This window comes from Adiantum capillus-veneris, chromosome 5 (assembly GCF_014529385.1).
Source record: "Adiantum capillus-veneris isolate H3 chromosome 5, ASM1452938v2, whole genome shotgun sequence".
NCBI lineage: Eukaryota > Viridiplantae > Streptophyta > Polypodiopsida > Polypodiales > Pteridaceae > Adiantum > Adiantum capillus-veneris.
Window position 1 is genome coordinate 17,469,076 of NC_140935.1, and position 21,476 is coordinate 17,490,551.

Below are 21,476 nucleotides of genomic sequence, written 5' to 3' on the forward strand. Positions count from 1 at the left end.
AATAGGGACAGACTCGCCCTTAAATTTTACATGAAGCACGATTTTCTTGCCCTTCTCATTGGTCAAGGTCGCTTTCTTAGCCCGATAGTCGACCACGGCGTTGTTCTTATGGTATCAAGGAGGACGTCACACCTTTCCAAAGGCATTATGTAAAAGTCCTCGTGCCCTAAATACCCTTGACAATGCAACAAAGTTTGCCAATGACAGGTGTAATGGCTACATCCCATCCGGGCGTTGTTAGAACTGCCTCCGTCGGTGGCCCCATCCTGTTGGGTGTAATCTCGAGTCGAGCCGCCAATTCAGGTGAAATGAAGTTGGCCTTGGCTCCTCTATCAAAGAAGATTAGGGCTTCCTGATCTTTTTTTTTTTTTTCGAGAAAGAGATCCTTCTATTAGTTAATGAAAACTACCCATAGGGCTACAACCACCTCTGCAAGAGAGGGCTACAACAATCATGATGGGAAGACTCTCCCAATGAAAAAATAACATATGTACAATGAGGCTAAATCAAGAGATGGGAGGAGGGAAGAGCCACACAGGTGGACGGTAGTGCCATCTGAGCACACCTTGGACCATAGTGAAGAAAGGCCCAGGACGCCAGAGTCGAAGGAAAGCCTCTCTGCGCTCCCGCATGCAGTCAGAGCTGCCCTGGAGTCGCTTGAACTGTCCTCTGAGAGTGTGGCTTAGCTCTAGCCAAAGATCCCGAACAGTCTCTGCTGGTGGTACAGGGTGAGCCTCGAAGATGCGGAAGCAACGGGCCCACCAGATGAACCAGAGTGTCAGGCCATTGATGAGCTCCCAACACTCCTCTCTCGCACTGCACCACTCCTGTGGAGTAATCTCTGTAGTAGACTGGAGTGTAGGTCGACCCCCTTGCATCACTATCATCCTGCTGGTGGAGGATAGCTCAAACTAAAGTGCCGGGCTCGTGAGAGTAGACTAAGCAGCTGCTCCCCATGTGTACTGCTGAGCTGTGGAAAGAGTTGGCATCAATCGAAGAACACGAAGCCACACCTGCTGTGCCAAAGGACAGTCCCAAAGACAGTGACACTAACTCTCCACAAGATGGTCACAAGCTGCACATGCGGCCGAGAGACCACTATGTACAAGCCAACTCCCAACTGCTGTAGCTCGGTGTGCTACCAGCCACTGGAACAAAGTGACTCTCCTCGACTGTCTGGAGTCCCAGAACCTCTCTCAAAAAGCTGTCAAGAACTCAGCTGTGAGACCCTCCTCCTGCCAATGGGGTGCTGTAGCAGGACGAGCCTCTCTCTGCGCTGCCAGTATGTGACGTCCTAGTCGAACAATGTACTGGAAGAAAGGGACACCTGGATGGTCTGCTGAGGAGAAAGGGTCCCTCCAAAGCCACTCTCCAGGATCCCAGTATACTCGTGCCAGTGGACAACTCTCCCAAGCCCACAGTCTCCAGTGGCCAGTCTCAAGAGCTGCTGGGTCGGGATCTATGACACAAGTCCTCCTACAGATGCTCACCACTCGGATCCTCTGAAAACAACACCTCTGCGACCTGTGGAGCCTCTACTGCAACTCTGTGTAAACGTCCCTCACCCTGTAGCTCGAAAAACAGGGAGGGTACAGTCTCTGAGCAAGCCCAAACTGAGATGAGAACCTCTAGTCGCGTGAAGGCTCCCATCCATTTGGGCGTTGCTGACTCAAGAGGTGTGAGCCACTCAGCTGGTATTGCCTTTGAGATGTCCTGACACATGCTCTGCACCCCTCCAAGCCCACAGTCTCCAGTGGCCAGTCTCAAGAGCTGTTGGGTCGGGATCTATGACACAAGTCCTCCTATAGATGCCCACCACTCGATCCTCTGAAAACAACACCTCTTCGACCTGTGGAGCCTCTCCTGCAACTCTGTGTAAACGTCCCTCACCCTGTAGCTCGAAAAACAGGGAGGGTACAGTCTCTGAGCAAGCCCAAACTGAGATGAGAACCTCTAGTCGCGTGAAGGCTCCCATCCATCTGGGCGTTGCTGACTTGAGAGGTGTGAGCCACTTAGCTGGTATTGCCTCTGAGATGTCTTGACACATGCTCTACACCCCTCTCATGCCTTGTAGCTGAATGCCATGAAGCTCCTCTGACAAGCCTGAAAACTGTAACCAGTCACCTAAAGAGCGTGCTGGACCCTCTCCCATGGGACCCCAGGAAACATGAGGCCGACTACCAACCAAGTGGCCTCTCTGAGTGCTAACCATGGGGTTCCAAACAAGGGGCCGTCTCAGACGCTCCTGCATGCAAGTAGGCTAACGCTACTCTAGACCTCTCTGCAGTTGCTCCCAAGATCGGAGCAGACTCACAGCAAAGAGGTCCTCCAGTCTCCTGCTCAAGCCAATTCTGCGCATCTTTGTGAAAATCCATCTAGTTGAGGGTCCCCAGGGGCCTCAAGCTTGAGGCACCCTAGCACTAAGCCGCTGAAGCAAGAACTCCCTCTAGGGCTCCTCACCTGGAAGAAGTCCTCTGACGATAAACTTCCCAAGAAGGGCTTTGCTCTATTGCGCTGGGTCTATGATCCCCAACCCTCCCTGAGAACAAGGAAGAGTGATAACCTGCCATGCCACTTTGGCCCAGGCTATCTGAGTGTCACGCCCTGACCAAAGGAAGTTCCTGATTAGCCTCTCTACTTCGTTGATACAAGAACTCGAGAAGATCCAACAAGAAGTGATGTACCACATAGTAGCCAACAACACCTGGTTGGCCACTACAACTCTGCCTGGCAGAGAAAGTCGGATCTCCAATGTAACAACTTCCTCCTGATAGATAGGAGGAGGGGAGCAATCTGCTGCTCGGGAGACAAGTCCAATCCAAACCAACCTGACAGCCCAAGTATCGGACTGCAGTCCCTGGGGGAATCCACCTGAAACCCTCACCTGGCATCCCATCAGGCGTAGGAGCACTACCAACCGAGAGAGCCTTTGTCTTTCTCCAGTCGATGATTGCGCCAGATGCACAACAGAAAGTCTCAAGAGCCTGCTCATACCTGTGAAGGTTGGCCTCTTGGCCATCCAAGTACAAGGCTGAGTCGTCTGCAAACTCAAGCGTCCAGTAGCTCATCTCTCCGAATAGGGAGCGCTAAGCCACGTAAACCAACCTGCTGTGAAACCAAAAACCTGCTCATCGCCTCAGCATAGAATAGAAAGAGGAAGGGGGCAAGAGGGCAGCCCTGTCTGACCGAACGTGTGAGCATGAATTGATCACCTCTACCTCCTGACAAAAGTACCTTACTGTGTGCCCGTCTGTACAAAGGTGACACCCCTCTGATCCAAGCATCTGAGAAGCCCATCCTGCGTAGAGTACCCTCCAAAAAGTCCCAGTCAAATCTGTCGTAGGCCTTCTCAAAATCGAGAAGAAGAATCACCAGATCTTCACCACGGAGCCGCGTGAGGGCAGAAGCCTCCCAAAAAGTAAAGATGTTGTCAAGGATACTACGCTCGACAAAACCTGTCCGAGTCCCATGTATAATGCTATCTAGAAGTGGCTAAATCCTCAAACTTTAAGCCTTGGCCAGAATTTTATAGGCTGAGTTGAGGATGGTGATGGGGCGCCACTGTCGAATCTCATCCAAGGAGCCACCCTCCTTGGGAATGAGGTAGATCTGGCCCTCACTCATGCTGTCAGGCATCTCTCCTGTGTCTAGGATGTACTGAAAAGCACTGCATAGATCTGAGCCAAGCAAGTCTCGGTACTCCAAGAAAAATCCGGGAGTCAAGCCATCCTCACCTGGACAACTACCACGGGGGAGTGCTCTCAGAGCCGTGTGTAGCCCTTCTAGCTGAAGAGGCAGCTCAAGCCTCTGGCACATCTCCCGAGTCACAAGACAAGGCATTTGTGCCCACACCTGCTCTCTGCATGCATCCTGACGCTCTGACTGAGGCTCTGCAGATAGTAAATCATGGTAGAAGTCAGTGGCAACTGCACGCATGTCCTCTGGCTCTGAAGCAATTGACCCGTCAGGCCTCCTCAACTGACTAACCTTGGCATGCGTATGCCAAGGTCCCACTGCCTCAAAGAAAGCGCTTGTCACTCTGTCACCCACCTGGGTCCATTGAGATGCCTGTCGATGGAAAGCAAACTCATGGCGCCTCTCCTCTGTGCTGACAAGCTCTTGGCGAGCCTGCTGTAACAGCTCCTCCAACCAAGTACTGTCTGGATGCTGCTCCTGCATCCTCTGTAAGGAAGCAACGCCCCGTCAGAGACGTTGCTCCTCCTCTGTCACTGCAGCCAGGCGAGAGCCGAAGACTCCTGAAGAAAGAGTCAACTAAGCTGAGCAAGTCCCAGTAGGAGAATCCTGCATGTCTACGCTCTCTGTCCAAAGAGCCTCCACTCGCTCTCTAAGCGTTGAGTCCAGTAAGGCCCTCTCTGAGATGTGAAGCATCGTGCTCCCACTCCTTTGCCTATCAGTCACTATAAGGATCACTGGAGCATGGTCCGAAAAGGAAGTCCCTGCCAGAATGCCAACTGTCCCACCCAAGTCACAAAAGTGGTCACTAGTGTAGAAGCGATCTATCCGAGATAGATTCACGCCTCCCACTCTGCGGTCCGAACGAGAGAAGGCTAGACTGTCTGGGGGCCTTACAAAACTAGAATGCTGCCACACATCTGAAACCCGTAGAGTCAAACAAAACCTCTTCCAAGCTGCCATCTCAACTCCATGCACAGTAGTATGGCTATCACCAATCCTGTCAGAGGGTTCTTCCAACATGTTGAAGTCACCCCCTACACACCATTGCTCTACCTACGGCAGAGACTCAACAATCTGAGACCAAAACTCTGCATTTGCCCTCGCCACATTGGGCGCATAGATGTTCAGGAAGCCCGCGAGACAACCCTGAATGGTGATCCACTGAGCCCTGCCTGGCACAATAATCCCTCTGTCCACAATGGCCTGTTGCAAAGAATCCGCAATAGTCATACATACCCCGCCCTGGATGCCTCCAGGTCCAAATGTAGCTGACCAAAAAGTCTCAGATCGTCCACGCAAAAGCTGACCACAACTTCTAATGCGGCTCTCACACAAATGGTGCTCCTGACACCTGTAGCATAAGAAGGTCAATCTCTCCTCCCACAAGGCATCGCTGAAGCTCCTGACGCTGTCGGCCTCTCTGACGTTGAAACTAGGGTCCACCTAGTCCCTTTACATTCCATGAGACGATCCTCATGGGGAACGGGAGAGAATTGATGCTGTTGGAGCAGCTAACCGTGCTATCTTCGAGGTAGGTTTGGATGGGGAGTAATCCGCATCCGAGTGTCCTCAAGATAGGCGTGACTGTAGAGAGTGTTTAGCCCAGGCCCAAGTAGACTGAGGGGAGGAGGGGCTGTCGAGGGTGAGGCTGAGGTGGAGGCTAGAGCAGGGACCTCGTCCTGCTGAAGAGGGTCGAATCGGTCCCGCGTGGGAACCCGCTACTTGTGGGCAGGAGCTTGAGGACCACTCTGAGTGCCAGGCTGGCGCAGAGGCCCCTGCCGACGCCGACTACGAACCTGCTGCCAGCCCTCCTCTGCTTGAGTCCCGGGCTCGGAGGGTGGCTTTGCCTGCATACTCCGTGACTCTGCCTGTTGCTGCTGGCCATCTCTTGAGGGCTGGGGCTGGGCCTGTGGTGTAGGTCGGGGTCTCCTCCGTGGACAGGCCTTCGCAAGATAGCCCATCTGTCGACAAATGAAACACTGATTCGGGAGGCCCGAATACTCCACGCTCTATCTGAACCAACCCCCACTCACCCGAGGAAGTAGGATAATCTTGGGGAGGGTGTGGGTGTCCCTAACCAGAGACGTACTGAGGGAATGCCGGCCACCTTGGCAGCAACTGATGCTGCCGTGCAAGGTGTCTCTAGGACAGTCCCAATCTCTGAGCCTATCCCGGACAAGAGTGGTAAGTACTCCCTCCTCAAACCAGGAAAGTAGACAGAGATGGGAAGGTCTGCCTCCTCTACCAGAACATCTGAAACTGGGTCAAAACCATGTCTCCACTGTTGAAAGTGGGCTCGAATTGCTCCAAGATCTTGCCCACCTCTGCGAGAAGGCGGGCTTGGAGAAGATCTCGCTGCTCTCCTTTGCTGGGTCTGGTGCCAAGAATCTTGCAGATGAGAGAGGTCGCCTGCAGGCGTTCTACCTCTGCGGCTAGGTTCGCTTGCTCTGTCGGTGAAAGAGCAAGTCGAATGGTGGGCTCAGCGGGGTCGAGCGAGTGGACTTCATTGGAGTTCCTCTGTGGCGGAGCTTGAGCCTCCATCTGTGTCTGCTGTTGCGAGGAAAGAGCAGAGAAACGTCGACGACGGGGGAAGCTTCTGCTGGACCGAACCTGTTAAGGATGCTGGCGAGGCTGACAAGCAGGAGAAGTGGCTAAATGTGAAATGCAGGCGGGCGGGGCAATGAAAAAAGATAGTGTGCAGGTGGGCGGGCGAGGCAAAGGACAGGCTGGCGGACAAGGCAGCGGGGCTGGGGACGGGGCACGCAGCAGGTGGAGCTGACATTGGGCTGCGGAATGGGTTGGCGACGGGCAGTGTGAGGGGGGGGGCTGGCAATGGGAAGCGGGCAGGGCAGGGCACGCAGGGGCAGGTGGGGGGGGGGGGGGGGGGGGGTGCTGCGCGCAGGAGAGTGGGCAGAGGTGCTACGCGAGGGCAGCAGGGGATGGGGCGCAACGATGGCGAGGGGAGAGGGGGTGCGGTGGGGTGTGTGGTGAGCAGCGGGGGGGGGGGGCAGCAGCAGCGAGCGCGCGAGCAAACGGATGGTGAGGCGTCTTGATCTTTTACTTTGCCCCATGTGCGACAAAGTTCCGTACTTTCATCCATCTGGCTTGGATCGGTTCCCATGCAATCTGGTACCAATCGTGCTTTCATCTTGCGTTTTCTACCACGTTCTTCCGCTGCTCTAGAACTCTTAGGCCTGTCTTTAGTCTGTCCCCGTTGTGCCTTTTTGGGGCACTTTACGCCCTTGTTCCCTGCAACCAAAACACTTATTCTCTTTGAGATAGTCGGGTCGCTCTTCTGCAGTCAATCGAGGTCATACATCGTTCTTTTTCTGGAAAGTCTTCTTTCTTTTTATTATCAATGATTGAGGTTTGTCCGGTCTTCCGAGTCAAAACTTCATCAGTGGGTAGGTCAAATTACCAAATGTATCAAGAATCCCCATTTAGCATGTCCCATTAGTAGTTGTATAGACTTAGACTTTTGTTCTAGGCAGTAATCTCGGATCTCTGTAGGGAGTCCGCAACAAACCACTCAATCTGTTCTTTAAAAGTGACCTTAAACGAAGACGTCAGTACAAAAGAATCCGGAAACCTCTCACAATATGCGTCCAAAGTGTCATCCTTGGTCATCCGAAGATGGTTCCAAGCGGTTCTCACATCTCGTTCGTACTCCTGGGTCAACCAAGAAGAAATAAAGAGCTGTTTGAATTTCAGCCACTTGCTTAGAGCGTCTTTCCTCAGAAGAAGAGTGGACCACCATGTTCGAGCATTTCCTTTTAAAAACGATGTTGCCCTCTTGATCTTGGAGTGCTCTGAGTAATGCCCTCCGGAGAAGGCTATATCAAACTGTTGAATGAAAGCCAAAGCCCTCGGAGCATCTTGGAATTCAGAAAAGGATTCAAATTCCACTAACTGTCCACCTTCTTTAAATTCGTTTGTCTTTTTGTTCTTGTCTTCGAAGAAATCGTACTGGTTGGCTGTGTAAAAGTGTTTCTTCTTTGCACAAAACATATGATTGTCCGAGTCCGAACTGTCAGAGGATGACTCCTCCGTAGAACTATCAAAAACTGGTCGGATTCACTTCAAATACTTCACAAATAAAGAGTAGACACGGCCCCATGTAGTTCCCTGCCAAGAGAGATTGCCCCCAAAGACTGGCGCCACTTTCGGTATTTCTTTTTATAGTAATCTTTGAGCAAAGTACAACTCTCTTGGGTGCTCGCTCTTTGACTCTGCGTCCAGATGCTTTGAGAAGTGAGACCCTTAGGACTTATTTATTGATACAAAGAGTGCTAAAATTAGAGCCCCAAAAGCAGTTAAACTCAAAAGCAATGGGTTCTCAAAAGCTAATGGCTTTCAAAGATGCTAAAAAGCAACAATGCTTTCTGCGGAAATTCATATAGCTGCCACGTCAACATGGTCAGTGCAAAAAGCGAGCGTCCGTACAACGCCACGCCATCAGGTCTGTACAGCCTGTCTGTGCACTGACTGTCTGTACAGTCCAATGTCTGTGCAGTCCGTACATTGTCTGTTCGTACAATGCCACGCCAATAACCTGCCAAGCGTGCCACACCACCACTTTGTGACAACCTCTCAGGACACACCTATTTTCCTTATCCTTAGACAGACATGTTATTTCGTACAGGTGGATAGTGGTCCTTCTCGTACCAGGAATTAGCTACAATTAGCCGGCATTCTTCATAGTGGGGAGACAGTCTTCTTGGTTCTCCCAGATTTGGTTCTAGGTTCCACAGGTACATTACACCAATTACATTGGCAGAGACTGTTGCAGAGTGACGACAGTTATCCATGGTTCAGGTGTCCTCCCTTCATAGGGGGATGTGGAGCCAGCTTGGGAGTCGGTTTCCGTGGACTACTTCCATACAATTCTTGTGGTTCCATGTGCAACAAACAGGATTGATAGTCTATTTGGTTGCTTTCTACAGCACCTTGTTCTTCTCTTGCAGAGCTTGGGGGAGGATCTTCTCTTGATCTTGATGTGTTAGCTGTTGTCTCAGTAGCGATGTATGTTTCCCTTTGTAGTGGATGTGTATTCCCGATTCACTCTGAGAGTGGGGTGATATTCTCTCGGGTGGTGTTCCAGACAGATGAGTTCTAGTTTCATTCTGAGTTTCGATAAGTTCCTTCAAATACAGTTTAATAGTTTAGCAGCCTTGGCTTTCGCTTCCCTTGGACTTCCGTAGCAGCTTGTAGTTTCTGGCATGTGGTATATGACCGGAGGTGCAGATTTCCGACTCTTTCCTCGAGGGTGGATGCTTTAGAGTTGGCAAATGATCCGGATACCAGTCTTTTTTTACCTTTTACCCTCAGTTCAGATGCATTCTTGAGGAGATTTTTGATAGAGCTTGATTTACTTTCAACGGATAGCATTATACTTCCCGGACGTCTTTCGGAGGTAGCAGTTGGATTGTATTTACTACATGAAAATTTCCCATTGCAGAGTTTGTAGCAGATATCCTCGTCCACGAAACCCTCTCTTTCCAGTTGCAGATTGCTCACTTCAGCTCCTTGGACCCGTTTCTCGTCCAGGATTTTAGAGGGGGTGTTAGAGTTCATTTTCCTGTCCGGTGGTAGCTCCGGTATCTCCCAAGAGCAGTTTACAGAGTGAGGGCTGGTTTGTGGTGTGCCCGGCTAGGGTGAGGTGGGTCTCTCATGTGGGGTCGTGTCTAGCCATGTTCAGCTCGGGTTTTGGCTCAGTTCCATGGCCATTTGTGATCCTGCAGGCTGGGAATAGCATTCCCCAGCCCTGACATATTTTCCCCCCTGAGCCTATGGGCATCCGGTGCTCCTCTTTCTACTCTCTCCCTATTTTCCCATACTCACCAGGTCATGGGGCTGGAGGAGTGGGTCGGGCAGCCTATATTGGCAGGCAGAGGGGTTTCACTCCAACATATATCACTCCAGCATATAGCAGTTGTGCCCAGAGGGGGGACGCCCTCCCTTGGGTGCCCCAGAGGCAAAGGACTCGGCGTTTTTCCTCCAGATCAGCCATCGTTTTTGGCTTGGATCAGCACAGCGTTTTTGCTCAGCAGTTCAGCCCCAGCGTTTTCCTTGGGCAGTAGATGCAGTGCTCGGAGATCATCTCTACGGTGCAGTATTACCTCAGAGCAGCCCTTCACAGGCTTTGTGTGTGAGAGTGCGCGTGTGTGGAAGAGAGAGAGAGAGAGAGAGAGAGAGAGAGAGAGAGAGAGAGAGAGAGAGAGAGAGAGAGAGAGAGAGAGAGACTTAGAACACAAATGCTAGAGATGGTGAAGAGGGCCCCATGACTACCATGAGAAGAAGATCCAATACACAATAACCAGATGATGGAAGTGGGTACCCCTCTGGCCCCATAAATAGGTGCCCAAGGGGAGGTAGGGCAAAGCTTGGAAAATTCCCCCACGACCCAACAAGAAATAAATGAAGTATGAGGGCGCTCGGACAAAGTGGGTGCCCGGGCCCAAACTCGGGCGGTCGGATCAGAAGCAACCTAGACTATGGGTGGCTAGTTCGGAGACATACTAGCCGTACAAGTATGCCCTAGACTTGTGAAACTGCAGAGTGGTGTAAATTCAACACCCCCTCTCAACACCTGATGCTGAACAAACCGCATGAAGCCGAAGATGTGAGGCAAATGATGAAGATTTCTGCTGCCTCAAAGTTATCTTTCAAGCTTTGGGAACTTCACTTTGCTTCTTCACGCGGTAGAATGTAAAGAGAGGGTCCACACAACATATTAAAGGCCCCTTGGCCTATCCAAAAGCAGTTACATGAAAAGAACTGCATCCAAAAGCAGTAGGTCTAAAATCTGGTCCCCACTGAGAGGCATCTCAAAACGTGGAAATTTGTACAATCAACCAGCATAAAATCACTGGGCCTATTCGTAAAGTCAAGGACGTTGTGAAGGATTTTTGGGGGTGGTTTCTATACAACCTCCATTTTCACAAGATAGGTTAGGAAAAGAAAAGTAGCTATTTTACCGAAGGACAATACTCTGGCGAACTCCGCGAGTGTAGCAGCAGTCTGGGGTGTCACGACCGCCAAGAAATCTCCATAGTAGAGTGTCGGCACGAGCAATGTATCAAACTGCTGTATTCCGCCGATACAAGGTGAAGATATTGCGTGAAGGTCCCGAATTGAGTGTGAAAATAACTCCTTGTCGTGAAAGAAGTGCCAATAGACCTGCAAGTGTCCTGCCCAATAGGATCTGTGGTGTATGTTGTCAAACCAATCTAGAGAAAATAGGGAAGCCCAGGAACCATCATGAGAATGACCGGAATCTTGTCAATGCATGAACGTGCAACCCAAGGCGTGGCCAAGTGGCTAAGCTGTGAAAAACTCCAGGAAGGCCAGATGTAGCAATCTGCGTTGTAAACTCCTCCAAATCAAGGAAAGCCGGATTAAACAGTCTGCACTGTAGAAGCTACCATAAGCTGCATCAGTCAACGGAAGACCGCATGGACCACCACCAGATGGTGTCTTGTCAATAGGTAGGGTAATCCAAGATGAGGGGAAAGCCAAGCTCAACAGTCTGCGTTGCGAAGGGCCTTGGAGAAGAGGTGTGGTCAGACCAAGCCGGATTAAATAGTCTGCAGTGTAGAAGCTACCATAAGCTGCATCAGTCACCGGAAGACCGTGCGGACCACCACTAGATGGTGTCTTGTCAATAGGTAGGGTAATCCAAGATGAGGGGAAAGCCAGGCTCAACAGTCTGCGTTGCGAAGGGCCTTTGAGAAGAGGTGTGGTCAGACCAAGATGTCTGCACCGTAATCATCATGTAGAAGTAGGGAAGCCAGATTGAGCATTTTGCGTTGTGAAGAACCTCTGAGAAGAGGAAAGGCCAGACCAATCTGTTTGCGCTGTCTTGCCTGTATCTCTTGCCTCCAATCCTCCGGTGTCAACCAAAACATAATCCGCACCAACAACGGCACCACTTGGTGTGGCTCTCAATGTAAATGAGCTGGGAGTGGTTTGCTGCCCAGGTCGGGAGATAAGGTTGCTGAGGATGAGTATGAGCAAGTCTGAAGGTAAAAATCCAAAGGATCAAGAGTGTGAAAGAGCAACTGCACTACCGTCCAAGCCAAGCTCCGGGTGACTCCGGAAGTAGTTGCATGAATGATGTCCGATCTCCCGCATCTCGCGGGTAAACTCTCCAGGAGAGTCCAAAGAATTGAAGTCCCACTCCAGTCTGTAGATCCAAGCAATGAACCTGTCCAAGAAGAGATCCAAGATCCTCTCCCCAAGTCCATGTAGATGCTCCCGTGTAAGCAAGTGATCCGACGTGTTGAGGTCAAGTGGTAAGTGTCTCTCCACCCAAGATGGTGGTGTCCTCTTTGGGAATGTCGGAATTCCATATGCCATGAGCATGGCCGTATCTTGTGTGAACTCCTCTGATGAGTGCATAGGTGTGTCTATAGCAAGCCACAAGGAATCACCTTCTCTGGAGTGCGCAACCATCGAATGATGGCTGGAATGAATGCATCTCCCAAGGATCGTACGTCCGTAGATGATCAAGCCGATGTCGAAGATACCGTGTACTTCAGCAGTCACTGAGAGACCGCATGGACCGCCACCGGATGGTGTCCTGGCAGGAGGTAACTTCATCCTTTGTGAAAAACACAAGCCATGTGGCTGCTATCCACCCAAAAACGCAACTGCGAGGTGATGAAAATGCTGCTGTCCAGTGATTTTCAGCGTGCTCGTATGCTCCCGGCAGGGTCCGGAGCGGTGCAGAGGGTGGGGGGGGGGATCAATGTCACAGCCCAAGGTGGGCTGAAAACAGAGAAAACAGCAAGTGTATATGACTGAAAACAGTAGATCTGAAGAGGATTCTCGCCGGCAAGGCACTGGATGCCAAGCTGGTGGGGCAAAGATCTGAGTGGTGGGCTGATGCTGGCGCTGCCCCCTCTGCTGCAAAAACGCAGCAGCTGTCCAAAAACGCAAGTGGATCTGAGGGTTTTCCGACGACAGAATGTCCAGAAAAGTAGCTCTTGCAGCCTGATGCAAAAACGCTAGTCCTGATCTGCAAGAAATGCAGGTATGGTTGAGATGGATGTTGTCCAGGTGATGGCGCCACCCTGTTTGTGCAGAGATCGCTGGCTGATCTGGTGGTCATTGTAAAAAACGCTGGCTGATTCTTCTTGGGAGGAGTACCTGATGCTGATGTAGCGCCAGATCAACGGAGAGCCTGAAGCTCTGATACCATGAGAGAGAAAAGAAAGAAAGAAAGAAAGATTTTTAACGTCTATGTCAGGCCGAAATCGGCCTATGAGACAAATCAAATGTACATGGTGTGTATGTCATCCGTCTATCGGAAAGACAAATGAAACAAAACTGATACAAAACTGAACTGAATGTAGGTAGGTAGGGGGGTATCTGAGGAGGGATGGAGCTCTATCTCTAGGGGTATATGCATGTCTATATGCTCAAGGTAGTACAATCATGAGAATGAGAATGCATCAAGCTATCTAGCTCCATCCTGTACAAATGGGGGGATGTAAGATGTGGTACATGGGCGGGGCTGGTGCCAAGGCTACCCGGATGAGAGCTGTCGGGTCGGCCCTCATCTGAGCTACTCGCTCCTCAGTGGCACGGCGCTCCCGGGCTCGGATCTCCTCGATCTGTCGGTGGTGGGAGCTCGCGCCCCTGTAGCCTGTGACTCGTGGTCGTCGTCTAGCTCGGCTCACCTCCGCCTGTGGGAGTGTCACTCCCCTCTGAGTGTCTGGTGAGGGAGGGGCGGCAATCCTCTGAAAGAAGTCTGTGAGCTGCGACTGTCTCCCCTCTGTCTGTGTAGCTGTGCGTGGCTGTAGTAGTGTGTCCCGATGGCTCTGTATCTCTAGTAAGAAGCGTCCGAGCTGTCTCTGATCTCGAGAGTCCATGATCTCTCGGAGAGTGGGCTGTCCTCTGAATAAGGCCTCATACCTGCCTCTGATCTCAGTGTATGCTCTGCATCTACATACAAAGTGCTCCTCACTCTCCACCTCCTCTGTGCAGGCTCTGCAGACTCGCTCCTCCCTGGGAACACCAGTATGTCTCCCGATCTCAATCTCTAACCTGTGTGAAGCCACTCTCAGCTGACCAATCGCCACCCGTGAGCTATGTGGCATATATGTGTCCATATAGCGTGGTCTCTGTATGAACCCCCCAGACAGTATGGTGAGAAACTGGTCTCTGTAATCTGACATCCTCGTCCCCAAGCCAGGTGACTCCCAGACTCTCCTGGTGTATAGCTGCCACAGATCCTGTCTCAATACCAAGTTCCTCTCACTGCGAGAGAGGTGAACAGATGGTGAGTGGGGGTCGTACTGGAATGGTGGTAGGCTCTCCATGTCAAGACCGTGTCCCTCAAACCATGCTCTGACCAGTGAGTACCATGCTCTCTCATGCCCACTCTCTGATAGTTGTATAGCTGCCTCAAATGCTCTACGAGTAAGTCTGTTAGGAGGTAGCTCTCTCATCCTCTGGATGAAGCAGACTGTCTGGAATAGTGCCTCTACAACCATAGGTGGTGTGGCGAGCTCGGCTCTAATAATGTCATGTGGCACTGTCTTCTTGCTGCGGAGCAAGCGTGAGATCATACATACCTGTGGCCTCTCAAGCTGTGTCCACTGGTCAGCTGTCAATCCTGGTGCCCATACTGCCGCCGAGTACATCAGGGCCGGGGTGACTAAGGTGTCGAAAAGCCACCCCTTCGTGCGGGGCTCCTGAAAGTGTGCCTGGTGGCATCTCCGCTCTAGCATGGTCAGAGCTGCATATCCTCGGGTGAGCCTGTCAGCAGCAGCCTGCCTCATAGTGAAGGGTCCTGGTAGGCTGGTGAATGTGATGCCAAGGTAGACATAGGAGGTGACTACATCAACCTGTCCTCCTGCTGCTGTGAAGGTGGCAGCGCTCCTCACTGCACTGGATGTGTGAAAGATCATGACCTTGGTTTTGCCAAGGTTCACAGTCAACCCCCTGTGTGTGCTGAATTCGTCCAAGGCCTCAAGATGGCGTTGCAAGCCCTCGGGTGACTCTGAAATCAACACAATATCATCAGCATATAACATGATGTGGACCGGAGTACCTGCCAAGTCGCTCCCCTCTCCCCCTCCTCGTAGTATGTAGTCGGAGATCTCGTCGATGTAGAGCCCAAAGAGTGTCGGGGAGAGTGGGCATCCTTGCTTAACACCAATGGTGCTAGCAATGGTCTTTGAAAAGCCGCCTGGGCAACGAATCCGACCCGTCACCCTCTCGTAGAGAGTATATATGGCCCAAATCATCTCTGTTGGTACCCCAATGCTGTGAAGGCGCTGGAAGAGTCTCTCGCGTGGGATTGTGTCAAAGGCCTTGCGGAAATCCACAAAGCAGCAGTAAAGCCTCTTCTTCCGCGCCTTTGCCCCATCAATGAGGCAGCGCTGAACGAAGATGTGATCAGTGGTGGAGAAAGCTCGTCTGAAACCTGCCTGGCCTGGAGCTCGTAAACCCTCGGTCTCTGCGTAGCAGCTGAGCTGTGCCTCAAGTACTGCTCCATATAGCTTGGCCATCGTGTGGCCAATCATGATAGTCCTATAGTTCCCTGGGTCCAGGGTGTCGCCAGATTTGTGGATAGGCACTATGGTGTGCTGTGTCCACTCCTCTGGGAAGCCCTCCCCTATAGCCCGGTTGAAGACATGTGCAATCAACGGGGCTATAGTGGAGGCCGCATAAATGATGTGCTCACTCTGTAATCCAGTATGGTCAGCTGATCGTCTGTGCTGCATGCGGCGTATGGCCCTCTCTACCATCTCTGCTGTAAAGGAGGAGGAGCACGTGGGGCGTGGCCCGTGTGGCTGTGGGATAGGAGGCTGCCCTGGCACCTCATAAAGGCGCTCTGCATAATCATGCCATATCTGTGGATCCTCAATAGCTGTAGTCGGACGTGGCTCGCGCAGGGTGCGCCATGCCGTCGCGCTATCTATGCTCATGAATAGGCGGTATAGCTCAAGCTCCTGTGCCTCTTCGAATGCTCGCCGCTTTTGGCGTGTCAGCGTCTTCATATGTCGTCTGGCCTCTCTCTCTGTGATCTCTGCTAAGGCTCGCCGTGCACGGAGGCGTCGGTATAACTCTCTGCACTCATCATCATACCAGCGGTTCTGAGGCATAGTCCCGGGGGGGGGGGAGTGCGTCCTGTGTGAGTGGTGTGTGGAACAGAGCTAATAGCTGAAGTGTGGAGAACGGAAGAGATATGTGATGTGAGAACTGAGAGTGTTGTGGATGGGTGGAGGAGGCATAGGCCATGCTCGACCTCGGCCGAGTAAAGAGAGGCTAGCTCATGTGTGAAATGGATGGTGGTGTGTGGAGTGTGTGCTGTGGAGCTGTGTGGGATGGTATCTCCGGTGATGGAGAAAGAGAGGTATGTGTGGTCGGCTCCGATGGGTATGGGTGGAATGGTGAAGGATGTGATAAGGTGTGTAGCCTCCCTGGGTCCCAGAATATAGTCGACTGTACTCCCCCCTCCCTCTGTAACTCCATGTGGCATACAAGTCAGGCCCCCTGAGGTGGGCCACTGGGCCATCCCGTTATAAATAACGAGACGGTGCTGGGAGCCAAGTCGAAGTAGGTGTCGTCTGTAGGCTGTGACTTGAGCTTTGTCTGCTGTATCTCTCATAGTAGCCTCCTCATCTAGAGTGTGTAGTGCCTCTGGGTCCTCGTGGTCATATGCCTCACACTGCTCACTGCGCGTACGAGCATTGAAGTCTCCCATAAGGAAGACTTCACCCAGTGTAGAGTACTCCATAATCTCCTCCGTGAGGCATTCGTACGGTGACTCCTGCTCAATAGGGGCGAATCTGGAGCCTGTGGGAGCAAAGTAGCAAAGGGCAATGTAGACGATCCTGTCTCGTGAGAGCTTGAGGCGAATCCACATGTATCGGGCCTGTGGGTCCCGGGCAACAATCTGTAGTCTGCTGTAAGCGAGTCTAAAGAGTATGGCCACTCCTCCTGAACCGCGAGTGGTGTGCTGGCGCATACATCCCCGATGTAGAGACTCCCATTGGAATCCATGTATCCGTGGTAACCCTCTCTCTGGGCTCTCGTGTGTCTCTGTAAGTAGAATCATGTCTCGACCTCTCATCACCTCCTCAAGTCTCTCTGGGTGTGTCCATAGGTTTCCATTGCAATTCCAAACCGTGACATGAATCTCCTCGTGTGTCCCACAGGCCGTGAGTCCCTATGCGATGGTCTTGCCATCAATGATAACCCTACCATCTCGATATACTGCCTTCTTCCCTTCTTTGCGGGCTTGGTGGACTCTAGGCATGCACGCGCGGCGGTGATCTTGTTGCATCTTTGTGAGGTCATCATCAAGATAAATCGGGGGGCCTTCTCGCCCTCTCAAGATGACCCTCTTTCGGAGGAAAGAAGTTCGAGACGACTCGGAGGCGAATTGGAGGATGAGAGCTCTCTTCTTTGGATCTTTGCCGGCTCTCCAAACTTTGGAGAAAGGGATCTCTTCTTCCTTGTATCCCACTTTCTTGCATAAGGCTTTCCCATCGCTCTCGGGTGTAGACCCTTCTTCTTCTTTGATGCCGGTCACTCGCACATTGAGACGGCGAGCTTGTCGCATCTTCTCCTCTTCGATGGTTGTGTGTACGATGAGTACCTCATCTTTTTGGGCTTCCTCTCTTGCTACCTTCTTGATGTTCTTTTTGACCACTTCGACCCATCCTTCTTTGGTGGCCTCTAATTTGTCCTCAATGCTTGCGGTGAGGGCTTTGGTGATCTCCTCCTTGAGGGCTTCCTTAGCCTCCCCTTTAATCTCTCCTTCCTCGGGGGTGAGGGATGTGAGGGAAGCATGAAGGAGATCGATTTGTGCCTTCATCTCTACTTGCTCTTTCCTTTATCTCTCCCTCTCCTTCTCGTTCTCCCTTTCCCTTCTCTCCTTCTCCTCTTTGAGATTTTGGATTTCCGCTCTCATGTCCTCCTTCTCTTTGTTCCATAGCTTGATGAAGTTGGCTTTCTCCTCCTTCCATACTTCTCTCTCCATCCGCCATTCCTTCATGTCCTTCTCCAATTGTGCAAGCCTCTTATTCGTGAGCATGAAGGACGTTGTCTTCGTTGTCGGTGTCGGCGTCTTGATGATGGGGGAAGACATGGTTGTCTTTGTAGCTACCCTCTCTTCATATTGTGAAGAAGAGGGGAGAAGGGGAAGAGAACACTCGGCTTGTGTGTATGCAGGGGGCAGCGGGCAGGGGATGGGGATGGGGTGTGTGTGTTCAGTGGATGAGCTGGTTGTCTTGGCGTGCAGGGAGCAGCGCACAGGGGGGGGGGGGGGGGGGCAGCGCGCAGGAGGGAGCAGCACACAGGGGTGGGACAGCGCGCAGGGGAGGCAGCGCGCAGGAGGGAGCCACTCGCAGGGAGCAGAGCGCAGGGGAGGCAGCGCGCAGAGAGAGAGAGAGAGAGAGAGAGAGAGAGAGAGAGAGAGAGAGAGAGAGAGAGAGAGAGAGAGAGAGAGAGAGATGGTGAAGAGGGGGCGATCAGTCCCCCCATGAATACCATGAGCAGAAGACCCAATACACAAAAACCAAATAATGGAAGTGGGTACCCCTGTGGCCCCATAAATAGGTGCCCAAGGGGAGGTAGGGCAAAGCCTGAAAAAATCCCCCATGACCCAACAAGAAATAAATGAAGTATGAGGGCACCCGGACAAAGTCGGAACCCGGTCCCAAACTCGGGCGGCTGGACGAGGAGCAACCTAGACTATGGGTGGCTAGCCTGGAGACATACTAGCCGTACAAGTATGCCCTAGACATATGAAGCAGCAGAGTGGTGTAAATCTAACATTGTGCCCATGCACTAGCCGGTTTCCTCGACCAAGATCTAGATCCAAATCTAGATCTAGCCAAGAGGAGATGCACCAGATCAATGCTCTCAGAGCATGTCGGAGGTGATGCACATGTCGAGACTGTGTCAGTGGTCTCGTCTGCAGCAGTTGGCAACGTCAGTAGCAGCCGCAGTTGTGTGTCATCGGGTCTATCCATTGGGCATGTCAGTTCTATGCCGGACCACCCTTGGTCACTTGTATGAGCAGATTATTATCAGCATGGAGAGCCTTTCCCAGATCTCTCTCTCTCTCTCTCTCTCACATTCTCAGATGTCCTGTCTCTCTCTCTCTCTACCTCAATGATAATGATCTCTCTTCTCCAAAGGTGTGCCTTGTTCATGTGTTTGGCATTACAGGTGTTCTAGATCAGAGTCGAGGTACCGACTGGATAATGAGCCAGTTCTCGTCTTCATTGCATCTTCCGCTGCCACCTTTGACACTTTCCCACCTCCGAGAGAAGGTGGGTCTGGAGGAGATCGTGCACGTCACCTTTGCTAGGTGAGGTGCCAATAATCTTGAAGATGACAGAGGTGGCTTGAAGGCGCTCCACCTTTGCTTCAAGGCTTGCTTGCTCCGTTGGCGAGAGAGCAAGTCGGATGGTAGGCTTTGCAGCGTCAGGCGAGGGGGCCTTGTCCGAGTCCCTCTAAGGAGAAGCAGAAGCCTCCATTTGTGTCTGCTTTTGCGAAAAGAAGGAAAACGGCAGATTTCTCCTTGCTGTGAGATCACCTTGGGAAATGACCCGCCCAATTATTTGTGTCTGTGCATAGTTTTTTTGATTTCACATACCTATTATCTAAACGTATTTTAAAATGGGTAGCAATATTGAAGGACCCTTACGGAACCACCTTCTTTGGGTTTTGTTTTTGCCATGTTATCTATAGTTAGAGCGACCGTGGCAACCTTGGACCCTTCATGCAGCTGGATAAGCTGAATCCGTGCCAGTAACATGGTGTTGTTTTTCCTATGTTATATGCTGTAGGTGGTCGACAGTATCTTAGATTCCCTGCGCATTGTCATGACTAACAGTTTGATTAGCTATGATAATGTTGTCTGTGAATAATACGTTTCAATTGCAATTTGGTAAGCAGGTTGATAATACAGCTAGCAAAGCATTTTGGCATTAAAACTATCAATGTTGTGAGAAGAGAAGAATGGAGAAGAGAGCTTATAGCCCTTGGTGCAGATGAGGTCATCAACTGCAAGACAGAAGGTGCAGATAAGGAATTCTCTCCCCCTATGAGTCATGTACCCGTTTTGCTGGCGTTTGCTTTGTTGGTTGTCATTTTTTGTGTACACATTCTAAGCGGTGTTTTTTTAAATCTATACTGAGGAGGATCTTTACTTTACAGATGTACGATCTAGAGTTAAAGAAATTACAGGACAAAAGATGGCATATGCTGCTGTTGATGCCGTTGCAGGTTTGAGCACCAAGGTTTGTATAAGGTTCTCACGTATGGTTATGTTTTGTTCTTGGTTGAAAGCAAACTTAATTTTTATGTGCTAGATTAGAAAAAATCGATTCAACGGTTAGAGCAACGTCTCAGACTACATTTATGCTATCACTACACTTAGCTTACTAGAAGACAATTTCGGCAAGTTTTTGCACCTACTAGCCTTAAAACAGTCAGGTGGGTAGGTGGAAAATCCTGCCAAATTTCTAAGAAAGCAACTGTAAAATCAACCCTTCAGTATAAAGGGCAACTTGTAAATGGGAACATCACTTTTTGAGCTAATATGGAGTTCTACTGACTGCCTCACTTGGTGTTTCCACCTTCTGGACTCGGATGGTTTTTGTTGTTGCAGCATAATGTTAGCCCTGGCAATGAGTGAACATGCATCCTGCTCTTGTCGGGTAACTACAACCCTGCAAGGATTGAAGACCATGATAGTTCACTGGCTGTCATTGTGGTGGTTTGTGGTATTGAGGAGATTGCAATAACAGACAGCATTATGCCTGCTGACATAGATTTAAATCATGTGGATGCATGTTTCCATGACGTCGTTCTTTCAAACTGCCCTTAGTAACAAAAGGCCAGCTTATTTCACAATTAATGTGCAGAAATCATGCATTCAGGCTCAACTGTTTGCTCAAGTCTGAGAAAGAATCAATGCATGAAGTTAATATCTCTGCACTTTCAGGTAGTGGCAGCATGCGTACGCGATGGAGGGATGTTGATTGTTTATGGAGCATTGTCTAGCAATGATGTCACTTACAGTATCTATGACCTACGGAGGGGCGTGAAGCTGGAGTGGTTTTATCTTGGAGACTATGTACCCACTCGGGAGAAAATCGATTTGGTAGCCTCAAAAGTTATGAGGCTTCTTGAGCTTAAAGTTATGAGACCTTACATTGGAAGGAAGTATTCCCTGACTCAATTCAGGGATGCCATTGCCGAGTCGGAAAGAGAGGGACGGGGCGGCAAGGTTCTTCTTGTGAGCTGAAGAACATTGTTGTATAAGCCATGAGGTCACAAGTGTATCATAGACCAATCATCTCAACCCTTCTCAGCCATTGTATTACTTCAACTAACAATTCTTTGGACTCAATCAGGTCTCTACTACCCCTATACGCATCCATACAAAATAACTGTTTTGTTTGAGCATTATAATTCACCTGAATGGTTCAGGTGACTTCATTGTATTGAAGGCTCTTGAAAGAGCCTCTCAACTGTTATGGAAGATGGCACATAGGAGTGCTTAGAAGCTCAAAATCTAAAAACAGCTGATTAGTCAGCATTCAAAATTTATGGTATGTAAGAACATCCTATGGCTCTTCTAAAAAATGTTTACAGTTTGGGTGTGACAATAATAGCAGGAATTGTGCATTCCGGATGGCTGTTCTTTCTATAGCGCTTTATAAGGGCTTTGTGCATTAGATCTAACCAATCTGGGCTCTATACTCGTGACCTTTGAGCTACCAAATGCAATTATTATGTCTCCATGG

General features: G+C 50.7%; 1 protein-coding gene across 1 annotated transcript in view; it reads left to right on the forward strand.

Moving 5' to 3' along the window:
* The window catches only part of LOC147456943 (uncharacterized), an 85,816-nt gene extending 64,442 nt beyond the window's left edge, over nucleotides 1–21,374 (forward strand). The window contains exons 3-5 of the mRNA XM_086512012.1: nucleotides 19,621–19,742; nucleotides 19,882–19,964; nucleotides 20,672–21,374. Of these exons, the coding sequence (XP_086368138.1) occupies nucleotides 19,621–19,742; nucleotides 19,882–19,964; nucleotides 20,672–20,974 (508 nt within the window). The 3' untranslated portion in view covers nucleotides 20,975–21,374. The remainder of the gene's footprint in view (nucleotides 1–19,620; nucleotides 19,743–19,881; nucleotides 19,965–20,671) is intronic.
* Nucleotides 21,375–21,476: the final 102 nt, after the last annotated feature.